We start from the raw sequence: 14359 nt of genomic DNA on the forward strand, positions 1-14359 counted from the left end.
TTTTTGGAATTACTGACGGCATTTCCGTCAGTATATCAATTATTGTGACAGCCTGTCATAAACACAGAATTCAAATATCTTGGCCCACCGACGGAAATTCCGTCAGTTTTTTCAAAATACTGACGGATATTCCGTCAGGTTTTCAAAATGATTTCCAGCTGTCCTCCATTGTTGCATGTGAATAGCAATGACGGAAATTCCGTCAGGTTTATGGAATTACTGACGGAAATTCCGTCACAGGTTTTTTGGCGCCTTTGACTTTGTCAACGCGCCAATAGTTACTGACGGAATGTCCGTCAGGAATCGTTACCGACGGAAATTCCGTCACAAATCCGTCAGTAACCCGTGTTTTCTGACGGCCTCTTTTTTCCGTCGGTAGGGCCGTCACTAACCCGCGTTTTTTTGGTAGTGAATTAAATATTTGACTTTTAATATTCGGAAATCCTACCATTCCGCTCTATCATTACGGCCACAAGAGTCCAATAAAGCAATAGTTTTTTCTGAGACTGTGGTTGCTTGAGAGACTCCAACTTTATTAAATCACTTATTTAATTTTTTGATATTAATATCTACAATTATATCTCAACAACTGTATATTTATTTATTTATCAAAACAAAACAATTTTTTATCAAAACAAAACAAATTTTATCTTATTGAGATGATAGAGTCCAAAAAGAATTCGGAGACTGCATGGAAACTGCACAAGAAGATTAGTATGAGACGATGTTTATTGGTATCCGAGCATCCGCAAAGGTGTAGAACTACCTCCCCATATGCACTTTTTCTCCTCATATGGGGAACCTCACTAATGCACCAACCTCCCCATAATTTGAGGCTCCGCCATTAATAGAGAGGGTTCCCAAAAAAAAGCAAGGGTAAATTATGTTCCTTTTGGGGAGGTTTCCAATTTTTTATAGGTAAATGGGGAACCCCATTGTTGTATAAATGTGGTTATAGATTGGGGAGGGTAGATGGAAAAATTAATGGAAAATGAGGTGGACGAATAAGAAAAAGACAGATAAAATATGGGGAACCCCATTGTTGCGGATGCTCTAATGCTACACTAGATTGCCAACTCTCCCTATCCTTACTACTACTCCGTATAAAATAACATGGTTCATATAATTATTGTCATCATATTGTGGTCTTTAAGACGGGACTCTCTCTAAATTCTAGAGAGATGAGAACCCCAAAAAAAAGAAAGAAAAAAGAAAAATTGAAAATTAATCGATTGAAACTTTTTCTGGAATTCATCTCTAGTCTCAATCTCCATCTTGTCCCTTCTAATAATCATCCTACCTTGTTCATTATTAGAACTGCCATTTTCGATAGACAAAGAAAAACCCATCTTCTAAGATCCGTTTTTCAAAGCAAATATGTGGCTAGAAAATCGTGTCGGATCCTTGTAGTTCTCTTACAACCAACCTGTGTAATCTTCTTTAATGAAGATGGTGGGTTGATTATACAGGTTTTGTGCAAGTGTGTATCCGACGGCGGTGTTAAAGATCGCCTGTTTTGGTTGATCTGTTCTTTTCTACCGCGTGTTCCTGTCTCTTGTTCGGCCGTTTGGAGGGTGTCACTGGTACGCGACGATGGCGATGTTAGGTGTCCTTTCATCTGCTTCGAGTCTGCCCTTGTGTATAGAAATAGCGCGGCGACGGTCCGTGGTTTCACTGGGGTCTGCTGCCCTCCGGAGTTTTCTTTTGGGGTAACTTTCCAGAGACTTTCTATGCCTTTTCGAGCCGGATTTTCTACAGCTCAAGTTCTTGGGGTCGTCTTTGTGGCAACTCTTGTTGCGACTGAGTTGCAGAAACCAAGTCTTTCGTTTGGGGTATATCAATTTTCTCCCTTGTTTGTGATTAATTTCATCTTTTTTTCAGTCCTTTGTTTTGATCTTTCCCTTTCGTTCTTAGTGGACACTTGGTTGCTCTCCTATTTAGCCAGGGAGAGCTATATCCAGCATTGTGTCTACTTTAATGAAAGGATCGATCATGACGTTTTTCCAGTCACAAGTTCTTCAGCTATCTTTTGGAGTATTTATTTTCAATACTTGTCCAGGCTAATTATAGAACCTTATTGTAATCCAGATTTGTTTTTGCTGTATAAAAAATCTGTATCAGGTTTATTTCTGATGCGTTGTATGATTTTTTGGGTTAGCTTCTCAAAGTGTTACCCCTTGCCTTTTACCACTCTACCAGTATCGTTTCTTATGGTTTCATTCCATCAGTTTTTTGCTAAGATATCTTTAGCAACTTTGAACATGTTTGTTGAGTTTTTATGTGACCATCAGATATACTTTGTTTGTTGGCTTAGTTTCTGCTTTCAAAAATTAAGCAGAGTTGAATTTCAATTCTATGGCTTTCTTAAGCTTGATTGGGACCTTGTCGTCTCTGTTAGAACCAAGTTTAAGCTCAGATCTTGTATGAATGTTCTTGCAATTCATTGTACTTGCAACATAGCACATCAACTATGCTGGTCATGGTTGTATTTAGCTTTTGCCAATGTCATTAAGCCACTTTTGCGGCATTTCGCCTTAAAGTTTTTTCCATGAATATTGCCTTTTGGAATGTTAGGGGTACGAAAAGAAAGAATTTTGTTGAAGAACTTAATTTCTTTTGCTCGTCAAATGGAATTAAAATCCTAGCAATATGCGACACTAAATCGAGTTCTAAGCCCGAACCTTTTCTTTTAGCTAACTTTGGGTTTAATAATTGCGATTTTATTCCTAGCGCTAAATTATCAGGTGGTATTTGGTTATTTTGGAAAGAGTCTATTTCCATGACTTTTTCAATAAATGTCATTTTTAAGTCGAAAAGATTCATTACTTGTGAAGTGTGCGACTTAACGAAGAATCTTGTTTTTTGCCTCATTTTTGTTTATGCTCCCGCTCAACCGTCTGAAAAGTCGGAATTTTGGAATGAATTGCAGAATTTTGTCCTTAATCTTGATTTACCTTTTTTATTACTAGGAGATCTTAACGAGATTAAGAGCCCTAGTGAAAAAGAGGGGGGTGCAACGGTAACGAATGCGCGTTGTGTGAGATTAACTAAGTTTTTAAGTAATACAAATTGTATAGATCTCCCTTTTTCCGGTAATTTTTTTACTTGGAGAAAAAAGAAAATCGGTTCTGAAAATGTCTTTGAAATTCTTGATAGAGCTTTAGCCTCTCCTAGTTGGATTAGTAGTTATCCAAACATGCAGTTTGTGCATCATGCTTTTACTAGCTCAGATCATTGTCTTATCTCTGTGAAGTTTCAGGACCAAAATCATAAGAAAGCCCCTCCTTTTCGTTTTGAACTCATGTGGACTCTTCGAAATGATTTCAGTAAAATGGTCAAAAGTTGTTGGCAATATCAGTTTCGAGGATCGTATATGTTTTGTCTTTCTCAAAAATGCAAACTTTTAAAACAAAAGGCTAAGAAATGGAATCAGTCTACATTTGGTAATATTTTTAGACAACTTTAAATTGCTGAAAAAAAGTTAGAAAATATTCAAAAACAACTAGGCTCTTCTCATATTGCCCATTTAGAAAATGCTCAATTGAGATGGCTAAAAATGCGTGATGCACTTCTTGACTATAAATGTGTTTATTGGCAACAAAAATCTCGTATAACCAAAGCGAATTTTGGAGATAACAATACCAAGTTTTTTCAAAGTTATGCTACGATTAGACGTAGTAGAAATGGTATTAAGCAGTTTATTAATAAGAATGGTGCTTGTATTACTGATCAAGAACTTATTAAACAAGAAATTTCTGACGAGTTTAAACTTAGGTTTACAAAAAATCAACTTTGTAATTTCGACAAAAATGAGGATTTTAAGTCTATTAGTGGCTTAATTATAGATGAAGATAACAATTTTCTTACTAGTAATATTAGTATGGAAGAGGTTAAACAAACTGTGTTTAGTTTAGCCGCAGATAAATGCCCAGGTCCCGATGGATTTCCTGCAGATTTTTTTCAAAAATACTGGGATATTGTAGGAAATTCTGTCACTAAAGCAGTTTTAGCATTTTTCCATTCTGAAAAATTATTAAAAGAAATGAATCATACTCTCATAACATTGATTCCTAAAATTGAAAATCCTCAAACAGCAAACCATTTTCGCCCGATTAGTCTTTGTTCAACAATTTATAAAATTATTGCAAAAATCTTGGCTAATCGTCTTCGAAGTGTCTTGCATAAGATTATTCACCCGTTTCAAGGTGCTTTTACACCTAATCGCTTCATTCAAGATAATATTCTTTTAGCACACGAGATTTTTAACTCGTTTAAACGTAAAAAAAGGCAAAGGAGGTTGGATTGCAATCAAACTTGATATGGAGAAAGCATACGACAGACTCTAATGGAATTTTATCGAGGAAACTTTTAAGCAAATGGGTTTTAATGCTAAGTGGATTTCATGGATTATGGCATGTATAAACACTGTTTCTTACTCAGTGTTAGTAAATGGAATACCGGGAGACGTTTTTAAACCCACTCGAGGTATTCGATAAGGAGACCCACTTTCGCCATATATATTTATTATGTGCGCCGAGATTTTAGCAAGATCTCTGCAAAAAAATAGTGATGTTAGCTCTAGTGATATTGGTGTTAGAATTGGATCCGGGGTGGAGAAAATTCCGTTTCTCACTTTTGCGGATGACACTATCATTTTCGCTAAAGCGTCTAACCAGAGTTGTAGAACTATTAAGTCTATTTTAGATAAATTTTGCACGATATCCGGACAATTTGTTAATTTTGACAAATCCACTTTTCAATGCACTAGAAATATTGAGCGTTCTCTTCGTGAATCTTTTAGAGGCATTCTTCATATGAACGAGGAAGCTCATTTGGGTAAGTATTTAGGATGTCCTATAATTGATAGCATAGTGACCAAAAATACTTTCGAGAACATTATTCAATCTTCTTGTACTCAATTATCGAAATGGAAAGCGAATTCTCTATCTCAAGCCGGTAGATTAGTTCTTGTCAATGCTAATTTAGCCGCGAAGGGAACTTTTCAGATGCAAAGCTTCCTCCTCCCTTCATCGATCCATAATAGATTAGATAAAATTAATAGAGACTTTCTTTGGAATAAGAATCCTACCCAGCGTTCTCCTAATTTGGTTGGTTGGCATAAAGTTTGTTTACCAAAGTCGGTTGGTGGTTTAGGAATTAAATCTTCTGAAGCAGCTAAAAAAGCTCTTCAAATGAAACTTTTGTGGAAAATTATTATGGATAAGGAAAGTATATGGGTCAAAGTGGTATCGAAAAAATACTTGAAAAATTGTTCACTCTTTGATCATAAGCCTAATTCAGCCTCTTCTTGGCAATGGCGTAAACTTATGAGTCTTCGGACTCTTTTTAGAAAAGGATTGAGATGGCAGGTAGGTAATGGTAACAACATTAAGTTTTGGTCTGATAATTGGGTTTTTTCACACCCACTTGCAAGCAGTATGGTTGATGATGATAGTAACCGTGATCTTAATCTTTTGGTGAAAGATTTCATAACCTCAGACAAACAATGGGATGTTTGTAAATTGTCCAATTTAGTGAATAACGATATTGTTAATCAGATTACTAACATTCCAGTGCCACATAATGATATTCCTGATACCCTCATTTGGGGGTTGTCCGTAGATGGAAATTTCTCTACCAAAACAGCAACTTGGTTAGCGCAAGGTTTATTCAATCAAGCTCTTGACAAATGTGAATTTCAGTGGATTTGGAAATTGAATATTCCTCCTAAATTGAATTTTTTTTTTTTTTGAAAAGCCTGTGTTTACGGCCTTCCAGCGAAAAGTAGACTTCTCAAGAGTCATATTGATGTCTCACCTCATTGTGTTCTGTGCAACAATCCTGTTGAAAATAAAGATCATTTCTTTTACGAATGTCCCTTGATTGGGTCTGTCATCCAAGACCTGAACATTATTAGTTTCAACGAGTTTTTGTTAAATTATGATAATATTACAAGTCAAAGTTTTCTAACGAAACTTAATTATCTCAAAGAATTAATTCCAAAAGATGATTTCATTAAGATTATTTTTATTTGGTGGAATGCATGGTTTCATAGAAATGATATTATATTTAATAATGTTAATTTAAGTATCAGCAAACTTATTACTTTATGTAATAATAGCATTAAGACCTGGAATGTGACTAGATTTAAGGATCTCAACAATCCTGACATAGAAGAGTCAGCTAGAAGCAATTCTAGTAAGGAAGAGATTTGGTGGGAAAAACCTGCAAACTGTTTCCTAAAGCTAAATTTTGACGGATCGAGAATAGAAGGTAATAAAGCTGCTTTAGGATATTCTATAAGAGATCACAATGGTAAAGTCGTTTTGTTGGGAGCAAAAAAGTGCGGATCCAATAGTATCCTTGTTACGGAAGCACTTGCTTTAAAAGAAGGTATTTTAGCAGCTAAATACTTAGGAATTTCAAAGTTAACTGTGGAGGGTGATAACTTATGTGTTATTAACTCGATTCGTGGTACTTGACAAATTACGTGGGAAATTTCTAATATTATCAAGGATGTGAAATTAGACCTTCATTTTTTCGATGAAGTGATAATTAAACATTGCTTTCGTGAAGCTAACAAGGTTGCTGACTTCATGGCTTCTGTTGGACATTCATGTCCAACTCTTTCGAGGTGGTTTGATAGCCGGTGGCTTCAACTTACCTTCCTCATTCGAAAGGATGAGATAGGTTGGTCCTGCCCTAGAGGATCAACCTAGTTTTCTTACCTTATCAAAAAAAAAAAAAAAAAATATATATATATATATATATATATATATATATATATATATATATAGAGAGAGAGAGAGAGAGAGGTGGGATCCGGTGAGTCCACCTAAATATTTGAGTCCATGAGTCCATAAAACAATATCACGCACTATACAAAACAATATCACAAAATTTTTTTTTTTCGAAATAAAAAAAAAATTCGAAAAGTTTTTTTTTTCAATTTTTTTTTTTTTTCGAAATTTTTTTTTTCAAATTTTTTTTTTCGAAATTTTTTTTAACAATCTTTTTTTTCGTGTAAGCTGTGATATTGTTTAGTATAACGTGTGATATTGTTTACCATAACTTTTGATATTGTATTACAAAACAATATCACGGAATTTTTTTTTGCAAAATTTTTTTTTTTCGAATTTTTTTTTAACAATTTTTTTTCGTGAAAGCTGTGATATTGTGTAGTATAACGTGTGATATTGTTTAGCATAACTTGTGATATTGTATTACAAAACAATATCACGAAATTTTTTTTTCAAAATTTTTTTTTTCGAAAATTTTTTTAACAATTTTTTTTCCGTGAAAGCTGTGATATTGTTTAGTATAACGTGTGAAATTGTTTAGCATAACGTGTGATATTGTATTACAAAACAATATCACGATTTTTTTTTCAATTTTTTTTTTCAAAAAGTTTTTTTTCCAGCTGTAATATAGTTTAGTATAACGTGTGATACTGTAAGCTGTGATATTATTTAATATAACGTGTGATATTATATCATAGACTCACGGACTCAAAAAGATAGGGTGGACTCATGTGATCCTAATTCTATATATATATATATATAATTATTGTCATAGTAAAACCTCCGTTTCCCTTTTTGTTTATTTATGCTTTGAATTCAATTTTATTTATTGTGCAATTTGTTTCTTTTCAATTAATACTGACAAACACGATCATACAATAAAGATTTCATAATATGCCAATGAAGGCCGTATAATACGGAGCAGTATATAACACAATCGTACAAAAGACTAATTACTTTACTATAGCAAATTTTACCGTTCTCACATTCAAGAACTTACATATTCTACCACTTCAGTTAAAAATAAAACATTATTTAGAAACCGTGCAACGCACGGGCTCAAAATCTAGTAAAGTAAATATGGGAAGATTTACAACATATTCTCATGAGAAATGTAAGTATAAACTTAGTGCACCATAATTAGTGGGGATATCTAATGAATCTTCCCATATTTAGGCCTTGTTTGGTAAAACGAACTGAAAATGTACCTGAAAACTGAAAAGCTAACTGAAACCTGAAAAGGTAGCTGATAAGGTAATTGAAAATTAGGAACTGAAAAGGTAACATTATATAAAAAATTGTTTGGCAAACTAACTAAAAAAATAGCTTATTTTGGTAAAATGACGTAAAAGGATATAATAATTATTTAATATATTATAAATTAAAAGAGTAAAAAGGTAATATTACCAATAATCAGGTACCTGAAATGTGAAATGCTACTGTAGGTAGCATTTCATTTCAGGTAGCTTATTTAGGTAAATAAGTTATTTGCCAAACAATTCCAGAAAAATAAGTTATACTTGAAATTTTTACCAAAAATTATTTCAGTCAAAACAGGTACTGAAATGTCTTGCCAAACGGAGCCTTAACTTTTTAATACGTTCCCTTAGGCCACACATTAGAATACCCATAAATGGAGTATAAAATATAATACTTCCGCCGCAGTTAATAATTATCTATTTTCATTTTGAGGTGCATCGTTCAATAGTTATTTATTTCCATTTTTGATAGTTTTTTGTGGCCACTTTCCACGTGCATGTAGGGTTTTGGGTGGTCCAGATTCACCGAACTTTATTTCCTTTATTTTTATTTTGGTAAAAGAGAAGCGGGATTAGCCTTGACAAAAAAGAGAAAAATAAACAACATAAATAAACTAGAAAGCAATTTAAAAGGGACCAATTGTGGCCAAGTCACTCCTCTTGCATCTTGCTCCATCGATCGGAATAGTTGTGGTGGTATATTGCCATGCTCAACCATTGCTCTTGAGTAACTCCAAGGTTAGCTAACCAATCCGTACAAGTATTCACCTCACGATAAACCTGAGTAATCTTCACTTGCCATGTCAAGTGACTCAAGTTTTGTATGAAAGACTTGCAAATTATACTTCGTACTATTATAAAACTAATATCAAGAGGTAGAAAAGAGATGCTTCACCCCAACACTCGTTGTACGGGGTATATATTTTTTTTATAAATAATGTAAATTAAAGTAATATAAAAAATACACTTATAAAATCAACAAATACACTGTAAAAATAATTTATGATTATATTCAAAAATAGAATTAAATCCCGTAATTTTTATTGTCAACTTCTCTAATATTCTTCTATATGTACGGAATCTACACTAATTAGTATCATTAGCTTGTTTAAAATCCAATAACTTTCCACATCAAAAAACCTTTACTATTACTGCAGATCAATTCAACCACGAGTCCAACACCCATGATGACCGAACGTGAACTAATCGAAATGACCCAAATCTGAAATAACATAACCTAAACCCGATCCAGATGAGCCATTCACGATATCTACTTAGGATGCATCAAAATACTCGATGGAAAGCTTCTCATCGTACTTTCCAATCGACATGGACATCAATGAAACAAGGTTCACAGCCAAGTCGTTGAGGAGATCCAATATCAGGAACCAATTCCACGCTGCCCTGCAAGAATTTAGCGCCTTGGTGAGAATTGCCGTCAAAAGGCCGCTTAGAAGAAACCCTCAAATTCACTTCGACGATCAAGGAAGAACCTCTGTCCAAACATACAGTAGGTTTCAACAATGGCAAACAAGAGTCACATGTTTGGGCCGCCTGTTGCGACCCATAATCCTCAGACTCATTGTCAAACAGTGTAATCTGATAGTATTTCTTATCATATGCGGTTGAATACTTATATGTGCTATAGCGAGCCACAATTTTGCCATAAACATAGCCCGGTAAATGTTCACCACCAAGTTTCATATGCAAAAAAGCACATATTCCATCATAGAAAGCATTGCAGTGCAGTGCAGCAAAACCCTGTTCACCACGCACAATAGAGCATAAACGCTTATCAAGCCATGGCTCAATCACCATTTCGTCCCATTGCACAGTACCAAAGCTTATTGTATCCCCAGTCTCCGCATCTCTGAGATCCACAATTGCCAGGTAAATGCCTTCTACTTTGAGACTATGAAAATGGGCGTCTTTGAGGGTTGCCAGTGCACCAGATTCAGGAGAAATTTGAGGGTGCTTCTTATCTTTGATAAAGATAAGATGATCTTCCAAGGCATCGAACACACTGATCTTCCCATAAAAACTGAAAGGCTTAAAATCTTTCCTATATAGGACCACTGAGAACATTTCCAGCCATTGAACGGGAGGTTCTACTCTCGGTATACGGGGTTCTTGCCCCTCTACCCTTGCTTTCTCAGTCTCTTCGATATATGATTCGTTCCAAGTCACTCGAACCCGAATGCGCTCCCCATGTTCTCCAACAAGGTCCTTCTTATAAGTGTCCTCGCTATGGAGCTGGAACTCTAACTTGTTGCTAGCAATTGGTTTCCGGATGTCACCTTCGCAGTAAGACAAGTCCACCTCAATGACTAAGGCTGAAGAGTAAGCTGGTAGAATCACGGCCGATCTTGACAGCTGAATGAAACCACCTGACTTAACCTGCACGCCTTGTGATGGTGACTTTTTAAACAGTAAAATCGGGTGCCAATCTTTACCATTCGCAGCTTTGAGATTACTATGACCTCTAACAGTTCCAAAAACATCCACAGCAACACTGTCTCCACAATCACTCTCGTCATAATTGGCCACATCAACGAAATCCCTCGGTTCTTCAATGTGTTTATCATTAGCATCAGGATCATCATCATCATCATCATCATCACTAGAGAAATCAAACTTGTCATCTTTACTAAAGAATAATACGTCAATGGTTGCTGCAACAGCATACTGGATTACGGTATAGTGTACGTGAACAAAGACCATGCTATCCTCCTGGCTGTCAATTTCAATGTCATGGAATTCTTCGCATTCGTCACCTTTTTTATCCAAAATAATCTTTTCACTAGTAACAACCACGCTGTCAGCTCTCCTGATGAAGAGGCTGACATCCAAGCATATGTTCTTTGATGGTTCAATAACAGGAGTTGGTGACGGGGTAGTCAACAACAACGGCTTATCAAAATGTACATATTCCGCGTTATCTTTATCTTTGCTGAAAAAACTAAACATTTCATTCTCAGAACCATGCTGAGTGTCGAGAACACGAATTTTGCCATATATCTCACACGATTTTGACCTGTCCACGTTGTCAAGACGGTTACCTATGCTGATGGAGAGCACATCAACGAGAGGGGTGCATTGAATATGACGGTAAACCATCTCAGGTGCAGTTTTACTTTCGTCTGCTCGAGTGCTGAATAAGGCCATCGTATTGAATAAACCTAAACAACAACAAAAGGTCTATCAACAGGCCATCGTATTGAATAAACCTAAATCATCTCAGGTGCAGCTTTAATCAGGAATTGAGATTCTTCTATCAACAAAGATTAAATTTTTATCAAACCCAGAAAATTGGAAAGTTACGATATTCACTAAAACCTAGTCACTTACTTAACAAGACGCAATTAATCATTAGGGTTTGAATAGTTACCTTTGATAATTGTATTGAAAATTAATTTTGGTGTTAATACAACAACCAAATCAATTATATTGAAAATAAAATAGAATACAATCAATCAAAGTCATAAATAAAAATAACAGGAATCATCAAGAATTAATAGAAAAGAGTAATACCTGGAAAAATCGCGACCGCGAAGCAAAGGTTTTCCCCCAATTCTATTCTAATTATTATAAATAATAAATTCGGCAAATTAGGGTTTTGAATTTCAACAAGTTGCGTTTTGAGATGTGCTCGACCATTTTCCAAACTTTATTTAAAACCGCGTATCAACTCGATTTCGCAAAGATTGTCACGGCCAAATAAAAAGACGAGAGTCCGGCCCAAAATTAACAAATGGGTATTGCTCTTTCACATACGCTATCACTACCTTTCTGCCACGTGTTTTACATCTAAGGGCTTGCTTGGATTGAGGGTAATAGGAGGGGAATGAATAGGGGAGTAATATGTGAGGTGTATTTCTCATGTTTGGTATGCGGGTAATTACACGCCTTAGTATAATAGGCTCCAAACAATTCACAGTTTGCTGAAAGTTGAGCGAATTCGGTAACCCGGATTAAAACAATCATACTATGCATTAATACAATCCTTCAAATAATGAAAGCAATGATCTTTTAAGCAAGAATCAAGGACTATATACATTTCACATAAACTTATTTCACAATTAATACATTCTTAAACTTATTATCACAATACAATTATCCACATTTTAGTAAAGATCATGTTCAGCAAATTCACCATTATAATTCGCAAAAGCAATCAAAAAACAATCTATCAAACAAATTAGAGGGTGCAAATTTGGTCAGAGTAACAACCGAATTAAATATAGGTACTGGAATGATTTACTATTGACGAAAATTGAGAGATTACCTGATTAATTGAAAGAAATTCGGATCCAGAAATGTGAAAATGGGGGTTTAGGGTTTTTCGATTGAGACTTGATAGTAACTAAAGAATGATACGAATCATACGATGTTATGTAATGGACTGTTAATACTGTATTTAGTTGGGCTCGGGAGCTCGACTAGTCGACTCATTCAATAGTTTACGTTTTTTGCAACCGGTTAAGCAATCGCGGTTGATAATTGTGATTTAAGTTTCAATATTCTTTGATATTAAAAGAAAAGGTTTATTTGATGGTAATAATCTAAATTAACACCTCATTATCAAAATAATTCCAATATTTTATCCAAGATTAAATCCAACATTCCAGATTTTCAGACTTTATTCTCAAAATAGATTCACCTAGTTGTTGACCAGAAGGTGCTACAGTTACACTAGGTATGTATAAAATCTTCTATACACCCCCAATTAAAATATGACATATATATAAATCTTTTTGTATTTATGAAGGGAATTATGAAGAGGTTTGGTGGGAAAAAAATTCATCATTGTGTTGAGGGAAAGATGAGAAGGAAAATTTTAGTATCTTTATTAATAATGGCATCATAATTAATAATTATATTACTATAATAATAAAATATAATATTAAATCTTAACAAAATATCTACCATATCTCTAAAAATTTCCACCCAAACAATTATACGTTATCTTTCGTTAAAAAAAAACAAAAGAAACCAAAATTCATACGTGGGTGTTCATATAAAAAAAATCCTTAATTTTTTTCTAGTAATGTGTGTTTTGTGCTCGAACTTCATAATGTCAACTTTTAATCACAAAGATTTCGATTTAAATCAAGAGTATCAGGAAGAATTCAATGAAGAAGATAAACCAACATTGAAAGAAATAATATAGCTTAATAAAAAATATTATCTTAAACAATCTGAATAATTATGGTATATAGTAATTTAGGAAAAGTTTTAAATTTGATTTTTTGAATTTTGCCTCCCAAATTTGTACAAAATCCAACTTCAAAATATTCTATCTCATATTCAATCATTATTGCTACATGGCGTAATGTTATTCGTTTTGTATAGAAGATTCTATACACTGAGTGTAACTGTAGTCTTTTCGAAAAACTATGGGGAATATTTAGGAAAAAAGATTTTGAGGAATCATTTAGGGAATAATTTAGGGAAATAGAGTTAAAGGATGAAATAGGGTAAGTAAATGAAAGCAGGCTCATGGTTATAAACACAGCCACATATGGGTAAAATAATCACTTTATAAGTGTGTGTTTGGCCTAGTTTGTAAAAGTGTTTTTGGACTCAAAAACACTTTTTGGCCAAGCGCATCGTTTTTTAAAAGTGAAATAAAAATTCTCAAAAGTTAAAATTCCATATTTTTGCCCATAAAAATAGAAACAACAAACTTTTGGAAAATTAAGCTTGAAAAACAAAAACTCATTTTTTGAGAATCAAGGCCAAACATACTCTAAATTTTCTTCACTTAAAAGTGATTTTTGGTTCATATTTTGACCCGAGCAAATAATATGGGTGTAATGTTAAAAAAAATGATGTGGGAGTAATTGAAAAAAAAGTAGAATATTGGTGGGAGTAATCGATAATTGACTCTTAAATAAACGTACTTGTAAATACAAATTGAGCTACAACAGTTACGAGAATGACAGATTCTCAAACGTCTGTAACGATGGTCTGACAAATCCCGCTTGGGTTGGGCTTCAAGCCGTTAAATAGGCCCATCCATTTGGCTCGGCCTAATCTGACTCTCATATTGGACCATATTTTGATGCTCAAGCCTGACCCGATCTGACTCATGATCACATTTAGGTTAAGCTAATTACTCTGAAATACTCCCTCATATTCCGAATAAGTGTCCCATTTGGACAATGACACGAAATTAAGAAATATAGTTAAAATAATGAAAATTATTGTATAGGGGTAAGAATATAAGAGTTAAATAATGAAAAGTATTGAATATGATGGATTAGGGTAGGAAAGTAAAAAAATCATGTCCAAATATGA

General features: G+C 34.3%; 1 protein-coding gene across 2 annotated transcripts; it reads right to left on the reverse strand.

Moving 5' to 3' along the window:
- Nucleotides 1–9047: 9047 nt before the first annotated feature.
- On the reverse strand, nt 9048–12451 carry LOC141597410 (uncharacterized). 2 transcript variants are annotated; one of them, XM_074417869.1, is made up of 2 exons: nt 12345–12451; nt 9048–11238 (listed from the first exon to the last, which is right to left on the reverse strand). In XM_074417869.1, exon 2 carries the CDS (start codon nt 11222–11224, stop codon nt 9368–9370), a length of 1857 nt encoding a protein of 618 aa, XP_074273970.1. In that variant the 5' UTR covers nt 11225–11238; nt 12345–12451; the 3' UTR covers nt 9048–9367. The 2 variants fall into 2 exon arrangements, with proteins under 2 accessions (XP_074273970.1, XP_074273969.1); XM_074417868.1 differs by lacking the exon at nt 12345–12451 and adding an exon at nt 11591–11816.
- Nucleotides 12452–14359: the final 1908 nt, after the last annotated feature.

Source organism: Silene latifolia, chromosome 8 (assembly GCF_048544455.1).
Source record: "Silene latifolia isolate original U9 population chromosome 8, ASM4854445v1, whole genome shotgun sequence".
Lineage (NCBI taxonomy): Eukaryota > Viridiplantae > Streptophyta > Magnoliopsida > Caryophyllales > Caryophyllaceae > Silene > Silene latifolia.

Bases quoted from the DNA above. Each gene is read 5' to 3' on its own strand.
- LOC141597410 (XM_074417869.1), bottom strand. From the start codon at position 11,224: ATGGCCTTATTCAGCACTCGAGCAGACGAAAGTAAAACTGCACCTGAG.